The sequence below is a fragment of the Epinephelus moara genome, chromosome 17 (assembly GCF_006386435.1).
Source record: "Epinephelus moara isolate mb chromosome 17, YSFRI_EMoa_1.0, whole genome shotgun sequence".
Taxonomy (NCBI): Eukaryota; Metazoa; Chordata; class Actinopteri; order Perciformes; family Serranidae; genus Epinephelus; species Epinephelus moara.
Window position 1 is genome coordinate 28,767,207 of NC_065522.1, and position 26,670 is coordinate 28,793,876.

A 26,670-nucleotide genomic window follows, 5' to 3' on the forward strand; every position below is an offset into this window, starting at 1 on the left:
AGAGATGGAGGGTGAGGTTGAAAAAAAGAAAAACAAAGCAAGCACTGACCATTTTGAAACTGACATGTTTGACCCCCCAAAAAAAGTCTTAATCTTCCAATACTGACGAAAGTTTTTCTTAAATTTAATTGTTCAAGATTTTGGAATAAAAATCTTAAATCAGAGTCTGGATTTTATTTTACGACTTCATCCCTGAAAACTTCTTGTTAAAGTCATACTAAATTTACTTGTGTGTAGTGTCATGTAAAAAGCAATAAAACTTTTTCCTAAGTTCACAAAAGGAGAAGCTGCTTTGAAAATCTTTACATCTATCATTTTATTGAAAACAAAACCATAAATTCTTCACGCAGACAAGAAATGCTGTTTCATTACTTTCTTTTCTGTTCCACTTTTGTTCAATCAGCTGATGAGATTTGAGCATTTTGAGCGTTAGAAGAATGTTTCCACTTATTAAAAGCTGTTTCTTAAGCAGGATTTATACTCCTGCGTCAAATCGAGCCTACGCCGTAGCACCCCCCCAGAAATGTAACCATACGTCACAGTGACGCAGACCTCCTGTCTATTTCTGTAAGCTGAAACCATTTCCCTCAGTGGAAACAAAGCTTTTATTTACTTTAATTTCACAAATAAGAACAATAAATTGTGAAGACAATAAAGCCTCCACAAAAATAGCATTTTAAGTCTTGTGTGTGATTTAAATAGCATTTTAAGTCTTGTGTGTGATTTATCCTGGCTTCATATGAGCAGAGGAAATCTCCGCTTCTCACTAGGCTAATTTATACAATGTAAAATGCCATAGGCTTGTGCTAATAACGTTAGCATAATTTATTTGTTTGGAAAATGTGTCCAGATAAAGACAAGTGTTTGTCTGTGAATGCTGCGAGTTATAGTGAAGCTGATTTGTGTACTTGTGTTTGAAACTGTCTCTATTAAGCCATGTTTAATGTGTGTTTAATGTGAGTTTTGAATCAACTAAACTTTACAGCACTTCACAGAAACTCCATCCCCCTGACTAGTGCTCTGGAGGTGACACAGACACACCACCGCACAAGTATAAATGCTCACCACGGTGTAGACTCTGCATAGAGCTGACACACAAGCATAAATCCCCATTTGTTTCTTAAATACATGGGCTGACGTACACACTGTATGACTGGTACTGACCGTTCCATTGAGGACCTTCCTGCCCTCCGTCTTCTTCTTGCGCACGGTGGTGAAGGTCCACTGAGGGGACTCGCTGTTCTCCTTATTACTGGACTCACTGTACACACACAGAAAAACACACTCTCGTTACTCACTAAGCACCGCCTAGTGAGTGACCCTCACCCGGGGAACCAACTGGTTGTGAAAGTTAAAGTGTGGTTATTGTAATTTGAAGCACTCTCTGGCACAAGAATTTCCTTCGGGATAAATTAAGTTCTACTGAATTGAATTGAACTGAAACAATTACTAATACCAAGGTTTTATTTTTACCATGACAAAAGTAATCAGATTACCCGTCTGAGTCGTCGGAGCTGCTGTCGCTGTGCCCCTCCTCCTTCCACCTCCTGTACCTGTCGATCAGCTCGCTGAGGTAGGACGTCTTCTTACAGTGTTTGACAATGAACTTGTGTTTGAGGAGCTCTTTGGCTGTCGGACGCTGCGCGAAGAAAGAGAGTTTACTGTCTTTTAATCGACTGTCGTCACTCATCAGTGGTTGTTAATAAGAGAAAGATGAAGAAATAAAAAGTCTGAAATCAGACTTCACATATGACAGGTTCTTATGAGTATCCCCAACGACCATAGACTTTTCTGTGAAGTGCATTTTTTATCATTCTATTTCAGATGACAGTCGGTTGTCTTTAACCATTCAGCACTCAAAAAAAGATAAGAGGGAGACCAAAGAGGAGCTGTTTGTCCACCAGAGGGCAGCAAACTGCAGCTATAGTCACACAGTGAAGGAAACCAAACACTGATTTGACTTAAACTTTGCAAACTACATAATAAATGTGTTAACAAAGTTCCTCACATTATGACTCACACCAGAGGAAATTAAGTCAAAAGAAGATAATTATGTACGAAATCAGTATTTTCTTGTGTTTATGCATCAAAAACTCACTCCTAATACTTTCTGTACGACAACAGTTTGATTGTCAGCTCAGTGAGACTCATAAAAACTGTAACACCTGACAAGACCCTTTATTTTTAACAAATCGTTATGTTGTTGCCTGACTGAGAAGTAAAAGAAAGTTGCACAAGTTCAAATGTAAAAATATAGCAGCAAGCGGCAATTCCAGGGTTCAGGCCATATCTCTACGGGCCATGCTCTTCTGTAGAAACACGGTCGCTTCCTATCGGTCAACTGCAGAAACATTTTGGGGACATGCATTAATGGATCAGTGATTTCTGAACAAACCTTTCTTCGAAAGGCCATTGTGCTAAGTGGCTAATGGGCATGTAGCTACTTCCATGTTTCAGATGATACGTCATGTTTGTAGTCGACCAATGAAGATGAGTTTACATATCACCTTGGGTTCGTCCTTCACCTTCTCAAAATGATCCCACACTTTGGATTTCCTGCCCGACATGTTATTAACTAGCCTGTGGAATAACCGCAGGTACCAGCCCTGGAAATTAACCTGACTCCTGTCTGACTGCTGAGCGTGGACACTTCCTGTGTCTGTCCTTTCAAATTAAATTCACACATGGTCCAGTCATATAGGTTATTTTATTCTGACAAGGCGCAGCTCCTAATAGAGTTTCACATTTGTTTTTAGTTTTTCTTTCTGCGACTACCCTAATGGAAATGCATAAATAACCGATTTAATACGTCCCAAACTGAACTGAACCAGACTGCTTGGTGGAAATGAGGATTGCCAGGCCAGAAATCAAAAACGTAGAAGTAGAAGAATAAAGAAGCACCTTTAAATGACACTTAAGCGTAAGTACAGTTGTTTAAATTCATAAAACTGTATAAAACACATGAGCTTCATTTTTGCTTGGTGGAAAGAAAACGATTTATGAAACACTATAAAAGATATCCTTTATGCTGTGAGAAAAATCTGAGTATAAAAACATGAAAACAACGGCTCCTTGGAGTGAATCTAGATACATGTGTGTCAGTCTTTTCTCTGTGTGTGTGTGTCTTACGAAAGTAGGGTCCTTGTTGAGGCAGGCCTCGGTGAATTCTTTGAAGCTCTTGGAGAAGTCTCCGGTCAGCGTCGGAGGAGGAGACTTGGGGATGTGGAACAGCACTCGCATCGGATGCATGTCCGAGTTTGGAGGTTCGCCTTTGGCGAGCTCGATGGCGGTGATGCCCAGCGACCAGATATCAGCCTGGAGAGACACACAGACAAAGGGTGTCAGAGCTTGTGTAGAGAGTTTACTAATGAGTACTGTTCACTGAGAAGACGAGTTTCCTTTAGTGTAAAGTGTCCTGTAAGATTCTGAATGGCGGACACACAACCAGTGGACATTTCGGATTAGGACGTGGGGTATATACACTGGTCTATAGATAACTCTGGGATCAAGTACAACAATTTACTCATTGACAAGTTCTACGTATTCAAATAAATGTATGTGCAACTATCAAGGAGGTGGTAAGGAATTAAAAAAAAGGGAGGCTGTGTTCGCACCGCCGTGCGAGTCCGCCACTGGAAAGAAACATCGTAAAAAATTTAAGTTGGACGCAAAACGACAAGTGGCTCCACTTTTCCATGTTTTGACGTGATAATTGACAGTTTAGCGCACGATAACAACGTTAGTATCCATGGCTTCATATAAACGGAAATAATTCTTATTTATTCATTTATTTTTTATTTTATTCACATACGTAAATACAAAACAAAAAGGGAAAAAAAACTAACTTAAAACTTCTGTAATTTCTGTATCTGTAAATAGCTTCGTGGGAATATTGTCTTTTTCAGAACAGTAACAGTAAAAAATTTAAAGGCCAAACAGCTCATCACTTAAGCGAGAACAAAAACCTTGGTTTGGAAACTTTTTTAAAATTATTTTATTTATTTTTTTACTCAATTTTATTTCAATTCATTTTATTTTTTTAGGTTTAATTCTTTGTGGATTCATGGATAAATATGTGTATGCACACCCATATATGCATATATGTGATATGTATGTATGTGAGCATGTTTACGTGCGTGTATAGATGGGTGGATGTGTATTACTGTGTCCATGGAGGGTGGACACAGCAGAGTTTACACTGCTGATGACACATGAGCAGACAAACACACAGTCAGGTGGTTTGTGGATGAAAGTTTGAGGCTGAGTTTACGGCTGTGACGCCCACTGAGCATATGTCAACACACACACACACACACACACACACACACACACACACACACACACACACACAGAAGCTGCAAACAGGTTGAATGTCACATCGCTTCAACTTGCTCCGGTGACCATGTGGCAGGTGAGGAGCAGACGTTATAACACACACACACACACACACACACACACACACACACAGTATACAGTCGTAGCAGAGCTGCTCAGGGTCACATTACAACAGGATGCTCGGTGACTGTTTGACTGTTAACTCTGTCGGCTCCGTTACTGTTACACACTGAACATATGGCAGACTGTAGAAGGAGACCACACACACACATCTGAATGAATCCCACACACACCGTCCTGCTGACATTAGTTCTTACTGGAGCACCACATTGTGATTAATCCGCCGCTTAAAATAGTCCCCAACAAATGCACTATTTACTTGTTTTTATTTCACAAAAGCTACAGTGAGCAGCTGTTTAAGGGAAGGCTGGTAAAAAAAAATCGTATTCTTCACGAGCTAAAAATGTAATTTTATGAGAATTAATTTGTATTTTGAGAAGGACACGGGGAAAAAAGTCGGAATATTTTGACGATAAAGTGGTAATACGTAACACGAAGGCTAAGTCAAAAATGTTTTACAAGAAACAATAATATTTTCAGAAAAAGTCAAAATTTTGAGAATAGACTGAGAAAATTTTCCAACTTTTTTAAGAGTTGGACCAACACGTTGTTTTTTCCATTGTATTTGTCGACAGTAACAAAAGCTAGCTTTATTTTGGGTCATTTTGGTAAAAGTTTCGGTCACGTATGTTTAGGTCACGGTTACTAGTTGCGGTGATATGTCGGTTTCAAGATATACCGTGATAATGAAAACTGACTGTGCACATTTGCTTATCTACGATGTTGAAAAACAAAAATGCAACTGGACGTAGTGACTTGACAGTGCGTTTGTTTGTTTACAATGGAAAGCCACCTCACCACGCCGGCGTAGCTACGCAGTTCCTGACGCCTTCACTGTTACCACAGCGCCACGTGTAGATAGGCTGGCGACTCTAATCTAATTCTAATTGTCCTGCAGTCTTAACGTAGTCTCAGTGACTAAGCTATGAGTCTGATGTCTGCTTAGGACGCAATTTCCTTTTAGTGTTTGTGATCCTGTTCTGCCTGGTCAGGTTACGTGTGCTGTTTACGTAACCGTCAGCGGTGTCTGCAAACTGTCTGTGGTATTTCAACAAGTCACACTTTGTCTTCCTTCCCTTTAGACAAGACTGATAATCATCCTCTTCAGATTAAAGTAAGACAACTCACCTCCCTACAACATGTCGCCTTAATAGTTTAATACTGCAGAATAAAAGAAGGAGTTATAAAGTACCATTATGAGTTTGATGATTTTTGGCCGATTATCACACTGATACATCAATTTCACATCTGCTAACGTTTTCTAATTTTCATTTGTTTTCATGTTTGACATTTCATGAATGTTTACCAACAAGTGAGCAACTTTATCTATCCAGAGGGGAACAGTTGTGGAATAGTAGCAGTAGTAGCTACAGAGATACAAAAAGGCCGTAAAGAGATGCAAGGATCTAAAAAGAGACTGAAATATCTTCAGAAAGAGGCAAAACAACAACAAAACAACACAAAATTATAGAAAAAACAAAACAAAACAAAACAAAACAAAACAAAACATGAAATGTCCCCAAAGGACACAAACTCACCTCATAACAATCAAAACAGACACAAAATTAGACTAATCTAAACTAAGCTAAGCTAAACTAAACTGAACATAACTAAGCTAAACTAAACTGAACTTAACTAAGATAAGCTGAGTCAAACTGAGATAAACTTAGCTAAACTAAATTACACTAAACTAAACTATGCTAAGCTAAGATAAGCTAAACTCAGATAAGCTAAATCTAACTAAGCTTAACTATGCTAAGCTAAACTATGCTAAGCTAAACTCAACTATGCTAAACTAAGCAAGATTAAGCTAAACTAAACTATGCTAAAATAAGCTAAGCTAAGGTGAACTATGCTAAACTACGCTAAGCTCAGCTAAGACAAGCTAAACCAAGCTAAGCTAAGCTAAACTAAGCTAAACCAAACTACACTAAACTAAGCCTAACTATGCTAAGCTAAGATAAGCGAAAATAAACTATGCTAAACTAAGCTAAGCTAAGCTTAACTAAACGGCTAAACTGAACACAAAAAAACAAAAAGACACAAAATTACCTTAAAAAAAGAATGACCAAAAAAAGTCACCACATCACCTCAAGGACACACGACTACAAAGAGACAACAAATTAACATGGAGACACAAAACAACAAAAAGATGCATACTGGCTACAAAGACAAAATAATAACAACAACAACAACAACAACAACAACAACAGAGGCAAAACCACCACAGAGTCTGTGTGTCCTGCTCCTGTGTAGACCAGGTGGTGGGGCCTTTTGCATGTCTGTGCCCCGGGGCCCGGTGTCTCATATTACGCCCATGGTTACAGGACAAAGCCAGAAAGAAGGTAAATAAAGAGTGCATAATATAAAATAATAAAATAAAAGTTACTTTGTATGCGAGCATCTGCCAGAAATCACAACAATTAATAACATCCACACACACACACAACCACATCAACACACACACACACACACACACACACACACACCCTAATGGATCTGCCTCGTTTCCAAAACACGCCAAACCACACACACCTTTGTCAGACATGTAACGACACAAACAGAGACAGACAGCAGGTCAGGAGACGTCAGCTCGTTATGTCATTTTTATAAAAAGATGTTTGTTTACCAACCATTGAATCAGCCTTTTCACTGTGTGTGTGTGTGTGTGTGTGTGTGTGTGTGTGTGTGTGTGTGTTTTGACTGCAGCAGGTGCAGCGATGAATGCAGGCGGGTTCGTCTGTGTATTTTAAGCCTTGATGTCAAAGACGAGGGAATCCCCTCCGAAATGAAAACATGACGAGGAGTCGAGGGTTCAGATTTGAATCAGGAAAACTAGACTACGTTATTTTTCCTGATTAAAAACATAAATGTGACGTAAATAACAATTAAAAATCCAGACATCAGGACACTGTGGGTGTTTCCATCAGATGCAAATAAAACACTGTGGAAAAAATGCAAACGACCTCAAGAACCAGACAGCAACAGAGCACGTGGTCAAGGTTGCCACGGCGACACACAAAAACATGGCGCTCAGAGAGAAGGCAACAGAGGAATCCCACAGCCATAAAGTGCACACTCAGGCCAGATGAGCTCTTTAACAACAAACAGAAAGTTTGTTTGTGCTGATGAGCGTTCCAACATCTGAGATATAAGGCCTGAGTTTCCTGTCTGTGTGTGTTTGAAGGAAACTTTATTTAACCCGAGGGCGAGCTCACATGTGACAGCAGCAGTGTGCTGAACACAACACGCTGTGTAATCCAGTCATCACGCTTCTGCTTGTGATTCTTGCAAATTAAAGACGAAACAGTAAAATCTCTTCAGATGCCAAGTGTGGAGAAATGCTGAGCCCAACAGGCGTTTAGTGTCTAGTTACAGTTGCTAAGTTATGAGTGGTGTTTGGGGTGGGGCTTATAGTAAACAATAATTTACGAGACAGCCAACACAGTTAAAATCTGTTAAGTTTCAGATTCAATTAAGGCACCTTGAAGTAGATGGAGAACGTGTAATAACTGGGGTTGGGTAATGAACTTGATGAATCACACTGGCGCTATCGCGTAGCAATCCTGTTGAAATTCAACTTCACCCCAAATTTGACTGTTTAAATGAGATAAAATCTCATGTCTTCGTAGAGCTGCGTGCAGCGTATTGATTCACAGGGCTAACTGTTAGCTTATTGAACCTACCCACCTACACATACATGCTAAGACTTCAGCCGACGCCTTTTCAGTCCTTTTTTTTTTTTTTTTTTTTAAATTATCTTTTGTTTATCTATTGTTATTGATGCTACAAATCATTAACTTATAGTTATTTATTGTCAATCTACCCATTTTATAAGTTGGAAAATGACCAAATTAAACTAAGCTAAACTAAGCTAAGCTAGGCTAAACTTACTAAACTGTCATTGAGCTAAGCTTAAATTAATTAATCAAACTAAACTTAGCTAAGCTTTGCCTCAACAAAGCTACACTAAACTAAGCTGAACTTTATTAAACTACAGTAAGTAAGCTAACCTAAGCCAAACTAAGCTAAACTGAACTCAATTAAACTAAGCCAAGCTAAGCTAAACCTTACGAATCTCAACTAAACTAGGGTAAGCTGCACTTAACTAACCTCAACTCAACTTAGCTAAGCTAAACCAAACTTATTAAGCTAAACTAAGATAAGCTCAACTAAAATAAACTTAACTAGGCTCAGCTGAGCTTAAAAAAAGCTAAAATAAGATAAGCTACATCTACATGGACTAAACTAAGCTAAACTAAACTCAACTGAGCTAGGCTAAGCTTAACATGACTAAACTCAACTCAACTAAGCTAAGCTGAACTAAACTAAGCTAAACTTAACTAAGATAAGCTAAACTATACTTAACTTAGCTAAGCTAAACTGAATTTAGCTAAGATAAACTAAGACAAGCTAAATTAAGATTATCTAAACTAAACTAATCTAAACTAAGATTTAAGTTTAGATAAACTAAGCTCAACAAACTACTTAATGTGACTAAACTAAACTAAACTCAACTCAACTAAGCTAAACTGAACTAAACTTAGCTAAGCTAAGCTAAGCTAAGCTAAGCTAAACTAAGCTAAGCTAAACTAAACTAAACTAAACTAAACTAACATCAGAGTCGAGCTTTTTTGCTGTCAGTGTGAGATTAACAGCTCTGTGTCGGATGTTAACAGCTGCTGCGAGGCAGCAAAATATGACGAGTAGGGGTGAGATCACGCTGTGCTGTGTTAGCTCGTGCTAACCGTGCAGAGAGAGCAGGAGAGCGGCTCACTGGGACAGTCCATCAGCGCTGCGGCTAACATCACTAACAGCTGATTGTGATTTTCACTTGCCCCCGGTATTTTATTCCAAAAAAAATAATAAAAAAACAACAACATCTCAACAAGATTCGCTGCATTTTAGAAAAGCTGCTGTGAAATCAGATATTTCAAGCCGCAACAATCCCAAAAACAGCCGAGAAATCATAGAGGGACTGAAGAACCTAGCATCACTGCTAGACGAGCAGACACACACACACACACACACACACACACACACACACAGACAACAAACAGAGACAGAAGATCAGCGTGTGTGATTTAAAGCTGGAAGCGATACCTGTTCAAATGTGAACAGCACCAAACCGCAGAGATAACAGGTGTGTTACCTTTGAGTCGTACGCAGACTGCTGGATGACCTCAGGAGCCATCCAGAACGGCGTTCCCACAAAGGTTTCCCTCTTGATCTGCGTGTCTGTCAGCTGACCGGCCACCCCGAAGTCCGCCAGCTTCACCTGACCGTGCTCCGACAGCAGGACATTGGCAGCTGCACAGAATTAATATAAATATTATTATTATTATTATGAGTTCTGGTTAAATCAAGGTTTGTTTCATGTGCAGGTCTCTTTGGCATGTTGTTAATACTTCATGTAGTTTCATACACTTCCTTTTAAATAACAGCTACTACTAAATTAATGTTTATAAATTTGAGTAAAGCTGAAAACACACACACATCATTTACAATCTGTGTCCAGATCAGCTATTTTTATCCAACCACCAGGTGGTGCCAAAGTCAGGAATTCGACACACTGGCTTTAAATGTGTCAGTTTCAGCAGTCTGGATCTGCTCTCTGGAGTAAAACTGGGCGCAGAGGGTGAACCAGTGCCGTCCGTTCGCTCTTAAAGGGTCACAGGAAGAACTGCACAGTGTGTCAAGTCTGAGGAAATACCTTAGAGTGAAAACACTGTGTAGCTCAGCTTGGAAACCATCATTTTTTAACTGTACTTTAATGTCAGGGAGGGTCTAATGACAAATGCTTCTGAGCTGCATTATGGGAAATGTAGTGCTTATGGAGCTTGACATGTACTAGATAATAAAAGGCAGGATATCTCGTCTTCTGTTGTACAGCAGCAGTGAAAATCACGTGCTACAACACCACTCTGACCATTATTCATTATTTTTCTCACTATGTGTTGATTTATTTTGGTATATATTATACTTTACCTATGATCTATTATATATTATACTACACTTTGCTATTATACCCATACTATACCGCACTATATTTGATATTCTATTTTACGTTGCTATACTATCTTCACCCTTTGAACTCTAATAGAAATGGTTCGACAGTGCCTACATCAGTATTTTTTCTTATTGTGATGTCATTTCATATCCCTAAAATCTGTACAACCTAAGCTAAAAGATTATGCAAGTCAATAAACCATAATAACTGATTAAAGTATTGAAATTGTGTCATTAAAAAAGAAAAAATACAAAAAAAATTGGATGTTTTTTAATCATATTTTACAAAATAAAAACAAAACATACTTACCCAAAAGATTTCTAAATATAGTAACATAAAACATTTCTTAACACTATGTAAGTTATTTGAACTATGTACATTATTTAGTTTTTGAGATATGCTCATTTTTATGAGCAAGGTGTAAAGGTGATGCGTTTGATTCGTCATTCATTCCTCTGGTGCAGCTACGTGTCTTTGCACAGTTTTGCAAAGACACGTAGCTTGTACGTGTCTTTGCACAGTTTTGCAAAGACACGTAGCTTGTACGTGTAATGTAGCACAATGATTCACTGGTCGACTACGAACATGACGTATCATCTGAAACATGGAAGTATCTAGGAAAACTCTTAGTCGCGGGCAGCCTATCTTATTCTGCCTCGATGATTTGTCTTTGATTTTTATTTTTTGAAATACGCCTTTCACAAGTCCACGAATTGTATTGCGACACTAAAACACTCGACGAACATTTCAAAACAAGGCAGAAGATCCAGATCAGTCCCGTCCGTACCTTTGATGTCTCTGTGGATCTTCTTCTCAGAGTGCAGGTAGTCGAGCCCCTTCAGGATCTCCTTCAGCATGGTGGCTATCTGAGACTCGTCAAACGGACCCGCCCGGAGCTACACACACACCCACACACACCCACACACACACACACACACACACGTGATGACACAGATATAAAACACTCACTTGACATGCCGGAGGCTGTTTGTAGGAACTCAAACACACCCTGTGAGTTTCATTCAAGACAAGACTCCACACAGAACATTTGGCAACCAAGGACACCGTATATCTAAACCACTTTTTACATTTAATTCAGTTCAGTTCACTTTTCCACTTCGCGAGTTGTTTTTTATTGAACTGAAAAACATAAATAAATAGATATTACTCACCAAGTCGAGCGCTGAACCTCCACCCAGATACTCCATGATGATCCACAGTTTACTGCCCTGAGAGAAACAGCATGTAAATAATGAATTCATCAGATTACGCTGCGCGCAGTCTGTGAAAACCTGAATATTTATCCTTCAGATTACGTGTTATTAACTTTGATTTAATGACTGAACAAGCAAGATGATGCTGCAGACGCCAGACAGAATCAGTGATGTTTCAGTCAGCCTTTCAGACGTTACTCCGTCACCTGAGTTTGTTTGTAGCGGAGGAAAATGACGTCTCACCTTCAGATAGGAGCCGTAGTACTTTGTGATGTAGGGACTGTCGCACTGACTGAGAACTGTGATCTCCTGCTGGATGTCCTCGATCTCATCCTCAGCCTCCTCCAGATCAATCGTCTTAATGGCAACAACGCTCTGAGTGCGATTATCAATGCCTTTGAACACCTGCAGGACGAGGAGGAGGAAGAGGAGGAGGAAGAGGAAGAGGACGAGGAGGAGGAAGAGGAGGAGGAGGAGATGGGAAAAGTGTCAAACATTAAATGAAAGACGGTCAAAGACGATGAAAAAGGCAGAAGAAGGAAATAAAAAGAGAAACTGTTCATTCAATACAGTAATAAAACCAACAATCGACCAGGTAACACACACACACACACACACACACACACACACACACACACCTCTCCAAAAGATCCTTTTCCAATGCGATCCAATTTGGTGAACAGCTCCTCCGGATCGATCTGAGTACTCTGTGAAGAGGAAGAGGAGAGGAGACAAGGAGGGAGGGGGCAAGGAGAGAAGACAAGAGGAGAGGGGGCAAGGAAATAGGAAATAAAGGGAGCAGGGAAGGAGAGAAGACAAGAGGAGAAGAGACAAGGAGCGAAGATGAAGACAGGTGACAAGGGGAGGGAAAAGGAGAGGAGACAAGGAGAGAGGAAGAAAAGAGAGGGGACAAGGAGAGAGGGGGCAAGGAGAGAAGACCAAGACAGGAGAAAATGAGATAGGAAGTGAAGGGAGGAGAGAAGGAGCAAAGACAAGAAGAGAGGTGACAAGGAGAGAAGAGAGGAGACAAGAAGAAGACAGGTGACAAGGGCAGGAAAAAGGAGAGGAGACCAGGAGAGAAGACAAGAGGGGAGGAGACAAGGAGAGAAGAAGAACAGAGAGGAAACAAGGAGAAAAGGCAAGGAGAGACAAAGAGGAGGAGAAGGCAGGAGACAAGGAAAGAAGTGAAGAAGGACAGAGGGGGAGGAAAAAGAGGAAAGGAGACAAAGATAGAAACAAGAAGAAAATAAAAGAAAAGAGACAAGGGGAGAAGAGACAAAGAAGAGAGGAGACAAGGAAAGAAGAGAAGAGAGGAAACAAGCAGAAAGGGCAAGGAGGGACAAAGAGGAGGAGACAAGAAGAGGAGAAGAAGGCAGGAGACGAGGACAGAAAAAGAACAAAGAAGACGAGGAAAGAAGAAGAGGCAAGGAGACAAGGAAAGGAGTGAAGAAAGGACAGAGGGGGAGGAAAAAGAAGAAAGGAGACAAAGATAGAAGAAGAGAGGAGGAGACAAGGATAGAAGAGGAGAAAGGAAACAAGGAGACAAGGAGAACTGATTAACAGCAGTTTATTTACAAACTACTCATGTCATTTGAAGTGATGTCACATTTTAGGTTGCTGACATTAAACTGGATCAAACGTCAGTCTGTGGTGAGAGAAACATTAACTAATTAATTCACTTCATAGAAACTAAATTTAACAACAGAAACGGGAGTACATAAAAAATCTGAAGTGTTTCACACGTGAAGTTGTTTCCATCACTTTCCCACCAACTCTGACTCTTATTTCCTCACACACACACCAGGCTGTGCAACACGACAGCCATGTTGTCACCACAGGGCGACACACACACACACACACACATACACACACACACACACACAGTAAAACCCATAAAAACGCAGAAGGAAGCCAGCATGACAGTTAAAGATAACAGGAACTGAACACACACAGCTGTCTGACCACACAAACACACCACACTTATCTCTGACTCGTTTCCTAAACCCTGCGCTCTGTGTTACCGCTGTAGCTGTGACACGCAGCCGGTTTACAGGAATGAACGTCACGGCCATCACTTCTAAAAGGTGAATTTCACTGTAGATTTTACCGCTTCCGGCTTTCAGCGAAAAAAAGCATCACAGTGAGATCCTAAAAGAAGCTACAGGGGGGATTACATGTGATATTTTCTGGTATTGCCGTGGTCTGGAGGTGGCGTCACGCTCATTAAAATCAAAATGGCTCTTCCTCTGAACGTGCTCAGTAACTATAAAAGTTCTGGACTCATATTCCTGCTGCAGATGTTTAAGGTTACTGTTACACAGGTTAGACCCAGTGCCATTGCTAGTCGCCAGCCCGCTGGTCAAACTCAAGCCGCTTAAGCCACTAACCAAAAGTCTGCCTGCTCTCCACCTGGGGAAGCAGTTCACAGCGGCGGGGAGCGAGGTGGAGAGACAGTGGGGTGACTAGCTAGCTAAAGAGAGCTCTACAGTTAAATATATCAATGTACAGGAAACACTCGGTTACTGTATGAGGCACGCACGTACACCTGTGGTCGTCTGGTAGGAGGGGATTAAGCGGGATTTACATTTCTGTGTCGGCTTCATATGAGGAGAGGAAATCTCTGCTAGTCGCTAGGCTAATGTTTACAATACAGAATGTCATAGGCTTGTGCTAATAACGTTAGCATGTTGTATTTGTTTGGAAAACGTGTTTAGTGTGACGATTGTTTTGTCGGTGAACCTTGTGAGTTGTAATGGAGCCAAATTTTGTAACGTTACCTTTGTTAAATGTTGCTGTTGTCCCTCTATGCTAGTCGCTAGGATAATTTATACAATGTAAAATGCCATAGGCTTGTGCTAATAACGTTAGCATGTTGTATTTGTTTGGAAAATGTGTTTAGTATAAGACAGTTGTTTTGTCGGTGAACCTTGTGAGTTGTAATGGAGCCAAATTTTGTAACGTTACCTTTGTTAAATGTTGCTGTTGTCCCTTTACGCTAGCTGCCAGGCTAATTTATACAATGTAAAATGCCATAGGCTTGTGCTAATAACGTTAGCATGTTGTATTTGTTTCGAAAATGTGTTTAGTATNTGTCTCTATTAAGCCATGTTTAATGTGTGTTTAATGTGTGTTTTGAATCAACTAAACTTTACAGCACTTCACAGAAACCTCTGCCGCCAACTAGTGTTTTGGAGGTGTAACTGCAGAGTGATACAGACACACCACTGCACAAGTATAAATGCTCACAACAGTGTAGGGCACCTGTGTAGAGCTGACGCACAAGTATAAATCCTGCTGCAGGAGGACGGTGTATTTACAAAGTCTGCCAGTTTTGTTTTAAGCCTTTTCCAGATTTCTACTGACCCCAGCTTTAATACCACCAAGAGAAGCCATAGAAAACAACAACAATTTAGACGACAATACTGGTCAGAAAAACTGCACCGAATTCTCCCCGAATGTTCAGACGTCTTTAATAACACACACACAGTCACTGTTAACTGTTTAAGTTTAGCTCACTGCCAGTGGGAACTGCTGAGAGTTTCAGTGTCTCAAATGTTGCCATCATCAAGTACTTGTTATGCAAGTCAGAGCAACACAAACGCGCACACACACACACACACACACACAGACGATGACACACACTCACATTTTGTTATTAAACTCCAAGAATTACTTGGACGAACATTTAATAAACACACCCACAGAAGCGTATGATATTCCTATGATGTTGGCCGAGTTTCCTCTCTGAACTAAAAAAAGGAACGGTCACACACACACACACACACACACACACACACACACACACACACACACACACACACACACAGTGCCCACAACGCTGCCACACCCTGTCAGCAAATACAGTGGTTACTGTCTAATGATACTCTTAGCTCGGCGCTGAGAGACGGAGAGGCAGAGATGAGAGGCAGTGAATACGGAGAGAAGAATAAAGAGATAAAATAAAAGGACAATAACTCACAATACAATAATATAAAAGCTCACTCATGACAACGCTGGTATCACAAAACACATGTCAAAAACAACCATGCGCATCTGACAGGAAAAAAGCATCTCTAAAATGAGAAAATTAAAAGTTTACAGAGACTCATGTGACACTGAAACGTTATTTAAATGACTCAGCAGAACATTTCAAGGGTTAAAAATAGTTTGAATTAAACACAAAATGGAAAATAAACCACAAAGAAAGTCTATATTGTGTGTTAGCTTATGAGTTATCGGCTGTTGCATGTCCTTGCTCAATGATAATTAAATATGATGTGTATGTTAAGCAAACAATATTTGGTGCCAGTGTATGGATCGAAATAATACGTCAGAACAAAACATGAATAGAGTCCACAATAAGGGCCGTTTCATAGTCGACGCAAAGACATGCATACGCGAACGAATTGGGACGCATTAGCCGGCATGATGCGTGCTTGCGTCTCAAAATGTATTGTCCATTTGCTACCCCCTATTGCGCGAGCGATGTATTGCATTTCAAATGTCGCCCGCGTCACTTGGAGAAGTGTTTCTTTATTTTTGTGAACAGCAGTAGTTTACTGTGTCATGCACGTCCCCGCCCACCAGACACCTAAAAGCTCATTATTTTTTAAGGATCATACTTTTACGTAAAATGTACTTCCTCTCTGATAATTAGAAAAAATACTTGAGTAATAACACAAAAACATGACGGCTCATTGGGGCCACTGTAGGTAAAATAAAATTAAATTAAAATAAGAAAATTAATACATGTGGAGCCCGGGAACGGGGGTAAAATACAGAGAAAAAATTCAGAGATTAACGTAATTCATTTATGATTTTTTACGACAATTACTGAGATTAAAGTGGTACAATTACGGGGAAAATACACATCCACGAGACAAACTTGAATATTCTAAAGATTTTTTGTCGAGGAATCATGTCACTTCGGTTTGCAAGGTTGGATCAACACAATACACCACAGACGCCGCGGCTTACCGTGTATTTGTTCTGCAATTATCTATTCAAATTATACTTTGAGCCCACATAACCACACATTATCATAGAGACTGTCGTGAACGGAGATCATCCTCACCACAGCATAAATTTATGATTTTATAGCTCAAGTTTTTTTTATCCAAAGTTTGCGATTTTTTTCCTTGTAAATTTTTGACTTAAATCTCAGGCAATATCCAGGTTGTTTTTCATATTAATTTGTGTTATTTTTCTAGGAAAATTGTGACTTTAATCTGACACAATATCCATTTTTTTCCATATATATATTTTTTTTCCTGATAAATTTACCGCTTAAATCTGAGAGAATATTCAAGTTTTCTCTCTTAAATTTGAGAATTTTATTCTGGTAACCTCAGACAATACCTTTATTTTCTCAGAAATTTGGGTTGTCGTTTTTTTTTATCCTGTAAACGTACCTCTTTAATCTCAGACAATATCTGAGTTTTTCTCGAAAAATTGTCATTTTCTTTCTCATAAACTTACCACTTTAATCTCAGAAAATATTAAATTTTTCCTTGTAAATTTGTGTTTTTTCTTATAATTTTTGTGGGGTTTTTTTCCTGGCAAATTTACCACATTAATCTCAGAGAACATTTGAGTTTTTTTTCTCAGAAGTGTGTGGGTTTTTTTCTTGTAAATTTACCTCTTAAATCTCAGAAAAAAAAATTTTTTTTTTATTTTTGTACATTTGTGTTTTTTCTTGTAAATATTTTTGTTTGTTTGTTTTTTCTGGCAAATATACCACTTAAATCTCAGAGAATATTCCATTTATTTCTCATAAACTTGTGATTTGTGTTTTGGGGAATTTACCCCTTTAATTTGTGTTTATTTGATCGGACATCTTAAACGTTAAAGGGGCGGGGGGGGGGGGGGGGGGGGGGACATGCAGCAAAGGGCCAAGGATTGAAATCAAACCTGCAGCCAGTGCAACAAGGACATAACCTTTGTTCCCTGCTCTATGGTGAGCTACTGGGCGCTGCTACCTTTTATTTTTCACCTAGGATGGCCCTAATGCGCGGTCGGACAAAAATTCTCACCTTAAGGATAGACTCTAAGAGCTACCCATTTGAACAGCCAGTGTGCCTGAACACAACTTTGCACCAGTACATATTTGTCTTTTGGTTAAACTCTCCTTGACATAAAGTTCTGCTCTGTAGTTATTTTTACCCGCGGGAGCAGCACGCCTCTTCAGTACGGACATTAGTGGACGGGGAGGCTGCTGAGGTTTTACTGGACTTATAATTAGCCTACATTTTCTGTAACTTCTGGCACAGCGCAATACATCTTTAACTTTTATACTTAAAACCTATAATTACAATCATTTTGCACACCTTGTTACACTTTGCACACTTATCCTTTTTTTTTTTTTCTTCACCTCACAATCCCATTTTTAATCTCCACAAAACTATCAGAAATTCCCACACGCAGGTGATTTCACCTGTTCTGGTTTACTCATAACTGTGTGGGCATCAACAGTGTCTCAATCTCCTGGTAGTTTTTTTTACAACCGTTAATTACAGGACTCTACGTCTTTATCATTCCTGTAAGCACATGGAGTTTAGTGACATATAGTTCCCGGCACAGTTAGTCCACCTTCAGCTTGAGCAGGAGGTGTAATCAGTCACCGGTATTTAAAGCACCTGTGTGGGTGTACATGGCCTTGAATGTCTTTTTAGTTTATTGCTTTTTGTTCACATATATCTGTGTGCATAATAGTTAGTGATAAAAAGATTATTTGATCCATCATTTAAGTCGTTTATCAAGCAGCAATGAAAATATTCTTTGGTTCCACCCTCTTAAAGGCGAGGTGCTGCTTTTAGTAGTGATTCACCTGCCAGTTATTTTCTCAATTAATTGATTCCTGTTTTGTTCTATACAAATGTCCAATAATAATAATAAAAATGACCAGTGGAACATCCCAGATCCCAAAGTGATTACTTAAATGATTAAGCAATTATTGAAATATTAGGGCTGCCCCTTGAGAGTCAGACATTCGAATCGTCAGTCAGAGACCCCTCACTCGACTAAGACTGCTTCAAGTCCAGCAGACGTTTTGTTTTTTTGTTTGCTTCCGTCTTTCTTTCTAGTCCGTGTGCTGTGCAGTGTACTTCTGGGGATGTGATGGTCACCAGATTTTGCTGCGGAGTGAGTGCTCTTGACTTTCATGCGACTTGTTGGTACGGACAGCTGCAAACACAATGCAGCGGCACAGAGGAGGAGAGACTCTGCACCAACATTATATTCTACCTTCTGCTTTGAGGTGGTGAATTTAAAGCTCACAGCGTCTTCATGCGACACAGGCTCTTACTCTCTGCACACTTCCCATCTGTCGTTAGCGCCATTAGCTTGTTTACTGTGTTACATTTCACTGCTGTCACACTGTCGGTCCAGCTGAGTCCCATCGAGGCCAAAGATTTGCGATGAGACGAGCTGAAACAGGCAACTACTTGCAACGCGCCATTCTGCAACGTTCTAAAAACCTGCAGGTTCACACCAATGCAACTAGATAAGATGGTGTATCATCTCTATGCAACAACTCTCTGTACTCCCGTTCTGATTTGCAGCTTTTCAGGCTTATTTTGTGGCTGAATATAATTTGTAGCTTCTTAAAATATGAATGAGGATAGTGATAGTGAGATACTGGCCACAGCTGCGTTTGTAGTAGTGATGAACAATAATTTCTTGCACTTTATCAACTAAACAATTAACGTATCGGTCAAAAAATAAAACAAAAAGGAAAACGTAATCAATAACAAAAGATAAGATATAAACGAGATAAGCAACTGCCAACATATAAATATATCAAACATTCTAAATAAAATGAAATTAAAAACTGCAAAAATTATCATTCATAAAGCAGTATGTTCCCAAAGAGTTATTAAACAGGACAAAGTGGTGCTAATGTTTGGACAGTTTTTCCAGAACTTAGACAGCAGGTAAAATTTCATACAATATTGGTATTTGTGTGTTAATCATTCATCACCAAAGTACAAATAATATTAATAATCACTAAAATACGGATCGAAAACTTCCTTTAATATCTTTGTGCGTTTGTGTTTGTCGACCAGTGACACTGCAACAGCGCTCTGCTTCATAAATCACCTCGAGCCAATAAGGAAGTTCAGTAATCAGCTGTTCAGACATCAATTATGATGCAAAAAAACACTACGGGTTTCATCTGTAACAGGAAATCGATGGAATTGGGAGCCGGCGATGTTTTTATTCCCACAGCTGGGGAAATAACAAGTTGGCACCATTTTGGTATTCCTCTGTTTACCTACAGCAGCTGACGAGGGTGTGTCGTGAGCCTGAGCCGGTGTTCGCGCTGTAGTAGTAGGTATATATAGGGCTAGTACATCTCATACGGCTGTGTCGGTAGCAGCCTCCTCAATCAATACGAATCAGCCATGAATCCTTAGATGAATCGAATGTAGAGTCATGGATCAGGTATTGCGAGACTAGCAATCGGTTGACTGGCTTTAACAGTTTGCATGTCTAAAACAACACGAGAGCCGGCAGCATGCTCCGTAGCAGGCATTACTGACAACGACAATGGATGTAAACATCAGTGCCAGTTTGACCGGTGGAGCTGAGGAACAGAAGCTAATGCTGGTTGGATAAACCAAAAAAGGCGAACATCAACATCAACAAATGTTAACCGTAGAAGCGTATCGAATCATATCGAATCGTATTGTTCCTACACTGTATCGAATCGTATCGAATCGTTCTGTATTAAAAATATATCGTTTTTGAATCGTATCGTAACCCGTGTATCTAGATACGTATCGAATCGTCTATCACAGAGAGATTCCCAACCCTAATGTTTACCATGTTCACTACATTATTTTAGTGTGTTACTAAGTTATCATTCTGATGATTAGCAAGTGTGTTTAACATAATCATTACATTAGCTTAGCATGTTAGCATGCGAACATGCTGGTGATTAGCAGGTATGTTTACCATGTTCACTACATTATTTTAGGGTGTTAGCATGCCAACTTTTGCTGACATGCTGATGTTTAGCAGGTATGTTTACAATGTTTACTACATTAACTCAGTATGTTACCATGCTAACATTTGCTAATTAGCACAGAACACAAAGTATAGTTGAAGCTAAGTGCATCCAAAATTTTGCAGGTATTTGGTCCAAAGTGCTGAAAAGTTAACGGATTGCCACAATTCATCCTGAGAGGAACATTAATGTGTGTATTGTGATAGCAATCCATCCAATATATATTTCAACTTCCCAAAGTACATTCAGGGAAGTGCTTTAGTGGTACTTATTTGATGTAACTGAATCTGTAAGCTTTCTGAATCAAAACACTTTAAATATCCAGCCCTACTTTACGTCCAACACAGAGACATTTTAACAGATTTAGTCATCTGTCTTAAAGTAATGAGTACGAACACCAAAAACCACAAACGTAAAACAACAGACTGCACTTGGAAGGGGATAATATAAACGTGGGAGGTTACACTTTGACCTTTCTGTCTCAGCGTGGTGAAAAAACAACAGAGAAGGAAGTTAAACATTCAACACTGGCTCAATCATTACAGACCAGCTCTGTTACTGTAGATAAATTCAGAAACTGTAAAAATGACCATCTTTCACAGTTAAAAACTGTTCATGTTAACGTTTCACTGCAGGTCATATGATCTTTAAAACGACTGTCTGGGAATTTTAATTTAAGCTTATCAGTGACGGGCACTCAAGGAGAATTACTCAAATGCAAACAAACCTACTTTCCAGATTTTAAAAAGGTGTTTCAGGTTAATGTTTAACCAAAGCCACAATGTCAAGAGAGTGTTTAGACTGTGTTGCTCATTCTGATAAATCCTTAGGCCATAAATCTCCTGCCAATTGATTAAATAACTTCCAGTAAGGCAAAAAGGAAATTTCTAGTTGTGGTGTGTCTTCCCTGTGCATCCATTAACCTGAACAAACTGGGAGGCTAACTAACCAGTCAGCAGGATCACTGGATAAAGACATTAACTGTGGTACAAGGGTAAAAACCTTTTTTCCAAGCAGAGCAAACACCCAAAATATTTATTTTACAAGTATACAGGATACATATTTTCCTTCCTTACCTTCCACCACTATCAAGCAACTGCATAACCATTATGATTTTGTTTATGAAAAGTAGCACTGCAGCTAACGATGAATCTGTTGATGTTTTAATTTAATGTCTGAGCTCAAATTAACATCTTGAAGTTGCTTGTTTTGTCGGACCAGCAGAACTTAACCCTAAGTTATTCAATTAATGATTACACAAAACAGAACAGTAGTACATCCTCACATTTGAGACGCAAGAGCCAACAAATATTTGACATTTCTGCTTGATAAATATTAGCATTTAGCTCAATGTGGATGCTAACATGGGCGTAAACTCTTAGTACTGTTTGGACTTTTATCGAGTTTTAAGATTTGATGTGGACCACGTGGACTTTGCACTGTTTCAGGGTATGTTGTTACCATGTTTCTTTCTCCAACCTAACCTACGTAACTTTACTTTCTTCAACGTAACTTAACCTTCTTGAACCTAACCTTCGTAACTTTACTTTCTTCAACCTAACCTATGTAACTTTACTTTCTTCAATGTAACCTATGCAACGTTACCTTCTTATACCTAACCTACGTAACTTTACCTTCTTCAACCTAACCTACATAACTTTACTTTCTTCAACCTAACTTATGTAACTTTACTTTCTTCAATGTAACCTATGCAACGTTACCTTCTTATACCTAACCTACGTAACTTTCAGTTTATATGTAACTTTACTTTAAGTTCATAATGTAATGATGCCATTGATTGGGGCACTAATTCATTAAATATCATACAATTTTTTGCATGTGCATTTTCATAAAATTTCATATGAACTGTCATATGAGAATACATTAAAACATTGAGTTAGACAAGCCTACATGTGTTTTTTATTTTTGCAAATAGTTTTTATTCTGTTTTATTTTATCGGAGAATATGTAGGTGTAAAGCTCAAGGAAATTCTTTGTGTTTACATGATGCCCCAACGAATGTGTGCTTGCATGATATTTAACTTTAAAATAGCAATATTATGCAGGTGAGCCTATTAAAAAGGGACATACCTTGAATACTATGTATGGCAAAAGAAGGCTACTTTTTAATAAAAAAAAATATATATATATTAGAAATATACATGCCTTGATGATGTCATTGTTTACACAGCCTGCCTATTAATTATTTTTTAGCTCAATAATCACAGATAATAGATAATATGTGACCAGAAACCCTGCGTCCCTGAGGTTTGTGAAAATGTCTGTACCTTTCACAAGGTAGGTCAGTTTTTCCATTCAGTAAATCTTACAAACAATTTAAAGCCATTACGCTTTTTTTTTTGGAGGATGCTATTTAAAACAAGACACACACCTGACTTTTACAGCTGTAGGTTAAATGGTGATAACACTGATGATAAGAGGCAGATTCAGGTTAAAGCTACACTGATAGAAAGAGAGAGGCAGAGCTGAGTTTTAGAGGTCAGCGAAGTGAACATGCAAACATTCAGCTGCATTCACAAGAACTTGGACGCGGCTGTGGAAACTGCGTGCGACTGAGTGAGAGGGATCCATGTTTTTACTACCAAGTCGAGTCCAAATATCCAAACAGAGAAAAAAAGCTCAGTGTGTGTGTGTGTGTGTGTGTGTGTGTGTGTGTGTGTGTGTGTGTGTGTGTGAGAGAGAGAGAGAGGTGAAAGGTCACAGCTGCTGGAGGAGGAAGTACAAACACAGCATTCTCAAAAAATGACCTTTGCAGAGCCGCATCATGTGAAAATCTGACCACTCTTAACATTTCCTGTTTTGTTTTTTTAACAGTCAAAAACATGACATGACATGTTGAGTCATGCAACATATAAACTTTTCCAAAACACACTGAAGCTTTTTTTAAAATATGATGCATAACAAGTCTGATGGATGTTTGTTACCCACTTTCAGAGTACAGGTTAAATCAATACCATTGTTTCTATTTACTTCGATAAATGAAGCCAAAGTTCTCAAATGTTTAAGGAATGGTATAAAATGAGCTTCTTAGCTTGCTTTCGTAGTTAAATGTGAGGACAGCTAGAACTTTGTCTAAATGTCTAAATATAACTACATGTCACTGTAACACTGACCTCCTGTCTGTTTCTGTAAGCTGAAACCATTTCCCTCAGTGGAAACAAAGCTTTGATTTACTTTAATTTCACAGATAAGAAACAATAAATTATGAAGACAATAAAGCCTCCACAAAAATAGCATTTTAAGTCTTGTGTGTGATTTATCCTGGCTTCATATGAGCAGAGGAAATCTCTGATTGTCACTAGGCTAATTTATACAATGTAAAATGCCATAGACTTGTGCTAACAACGTTAGCATGTTGTATTTGTTTGGAAAACGTGTTTAGTATAAGACAGTTGTTTTGTCGGTGAACTTTGTGAGTTGTAATTGACCTGAATTTTGTAACGTTACCTTTGTTAAATGTTGCTGTTGTCCCTGGCTTCATATGAGTAGAGGAAAAGTCCACTAGACGCTAGGCTAATTCATACAATGTAAAATGCCATAGGCTTGTGCTAATAATGTTAGCATGTTGTATTTGTGGGGAAATTGTGTCCAGATAAAGACAANATTTGAATCAACTAAACTTTACAGCACTTCACAGAAACTCCACCACCGACTAGTGTTTTGGAGATGTAACTGCAGAGTGACACAGACACACCACCTGTTTTGGAGATGTAACTGCAGAGTGACACAGACACACCACCGCACAAGTATAAATGCTCACAACAATGCAGGCCACGTGCATAGGCTACGGCATAGGGTCATCTTAGGCTCACGCATGAGTATAAATCCTGCTTTAAATCATGACTTTGTCAGTATCGTCTTTCATTTTTTCCTGTTGCTATTTACATGACAATTTTCTTTGGTATTTAGTTTTCCTTTGAAATCAAACATGACATTGACGACTGTAGTCATCAGTGAAACTGAGGACTTTAATGCCTCTTATATCTGCCTGATGTCAATCTGTTGCCCAATTTGACTCAACAGAGTGAAGAGACACGTTCCTAAAACTTTTTACAGTACAGGAGCTGTTTGTGAGGCCATGTGACTTCTGATGTAGGAAAATGTGAATGTAAACAAACAGGAGAGTAAAAACATTCTACTATGATTCAGACCACAGAAAAACTGACTCACCACCCACAGCCAAAACTTACAAGCAGCTGGCTGCTGATAATTTCACACCCAGAGTAAGACACTCTCATACAAGTGAAGTCTCTTTCAAGTTTCAGTCTGGTGGAGCCTGTGATTATGTCATGACCGTGCGAGCTCTGAAAAGGTGCAGCCGTAGAAATTACAAAGAACAGAACAAGAAGAGGACACTCCCTCGTGTTTGATCGGGGCCATCTCCGTCGACACGCCTGCAGATGGCTTCCCCAAAATGTCTGAAAACAACCTGCTCGCGCTTTACCTGTTCACGTCAGAGCTGCAGAGTCACACTGATTTACAACAGGAAGTTTCGACAGCGGAGCGCGGGAAAGTTTGTCTGAAACTTAAGAATTGATCCCCTGCAGGAGCTGCAGTACAGCAGAGGAACAGGAAGTTCTGTCTTTACTGTTCTGCCTTCACTAAGAAGGGTCAGAAGTCAAGTAAACATAAGTCTGAAGCCTCTGTGTTGCTGAAAAAGACTTTAGAAAGGAAAAGTTTTAACCCCAAGATCCTGTGCTGTTCTGAAAACCTACTGAATACAACTAACAAATCTGTTAGAAATCATATTATAGGCCTAGAGTGATCACTGCATTCTACAACTGTAAAAATGTGTAGCCTATACATCGAATTAAAAAATGTTTTAATGTTTCATAAACTAAAATGTGTGTCGTACATCTACGACCCGGTGCCTTTTCCTCTGAAGTTTGCTGAACTTCATAATGATGGTTAGCTTGGAGTCTCCCTAACAAGGCTAGCTATGGATTGCAAATCCAAAAGGGGAAAAGTCTCAGAGGAAAATTGTGAATTTAATAGTGTGTGGACAGATTAATTTGCTAAATAATTAGCCACCCTGTAGCAAGTCACAGTAATGAATGCTCATTTAGACCTATTCGTTATGTTGATGGGCTAATTTAGACTTATTAGGCTGTTACCTTTATTAAAATAGGTTTTGCAGCTTCAGACAGATTTTCTTTCTTTTTTTTGGCCAATAACGGCTCTTTTAATAGTAAAGGTTGCCCCTGGTTTTAAATCCATTCAGTTCTTTATTACAATACCTTTGAAAGAGCACAAATTCAATCATACAAATGTATGAAACAACCTTTAATATAAGTTTCTTTCACATGAAAACCTCTTAAAAAATAAGCGAAAAAGCCTTTTTACTTTATATGGTACATCATTATTTCCTCTCTAATATCTGTTTTATTGTGCTGTGAAAACATCGACACATTTCTCCTTTAAACAGCTGAATTTATTCAGGTTTTTCGCCTAAAGCTACATTTTATGAGATTACATCTGAACACATCACAAGATCGTTAGAATTTACCTTCGACTAACGCCCGTTTTTATTGACTAGAGTTTGAACGCATCATAGCGTAACTCAAGGCAACCTCGTTTTGCAGTTCGTTCCAGCCACCGTGCTGCTAACAGCTAATGTTAGCTATAGGGATGCACCGAATATTCGGTAACCGAATATATTCGGCCGAATATTGCAAAAAAACACACATTCTGTATTTGGTGGAATAAGTTAAAAGCAAGGCCGAATAATAGCGGCGTGTTTTGATAACGCAATCAAACAGCGTGCCGTGACGAGCGGAATAAAATGTCGGCAGTGTGGCGATCCGCCCGTCACGGCACTCGCATTTGCGACTAAAAATAGTTTTGAGCGAGCAAAATAGGCTTAAATCATTCAGCACGCTGTGCGAGCAGCCTACAGATTTCAACCAGCAGCAGAAACGAAAGGCGAATCCCATCAGTTGTGGGTTGAACGGGGGTCACAGACA

The 26,670-nt window shown here is 39.2% G+C and overlaps 1 protein-coding gene across 2 annotated transcripts in view; it reads right to left on the bottom strand.

Moving 5' to 3' along the window:
- stk26 (serine/threonine protein kinase 26) overlaps positions 1–26,670 on the bottom strand; it is a 40,104-nt gene that overhangs the window by 4,627 nt on the left and 8,807 nt on the right. For both annotated transcript variants that reach the window (XM_050067937.1, XM_050067936.1), the window contains exons 2-9: positions 12,318–12,386; positions 11,923–12,084; positions 11,638–11,694; positions 11,253–11,361; positions 9,608–9,765; positions 3,130–3,315; positions 1,497–1,639; positions 1,165–1,261 (exon numbers count right to left, since the gene is read on the bottom strand). In XM_050067937.1, coding sequence (XP_049923894.1) covers positions 1,165–1,261; positions 1,497–1,639; positions 3,130–3,315; positions 9,608–9,765; positions 11,253–11,361; positions 11,638–11,694; positions 11,923–12,084; positions 12,318–12,386 — 981 coding nt within the window. The remainder of the gene's footprint in view (positions 1–1,164; positions 1,262–1,496; positions 1,640–3,129; positions 3,316–9,607; positions 9,766–11,252; positions 11,362–11,637; positions 11,695–11,922; positions 12,085–12,317; positions 12,387–26,670) is intronic.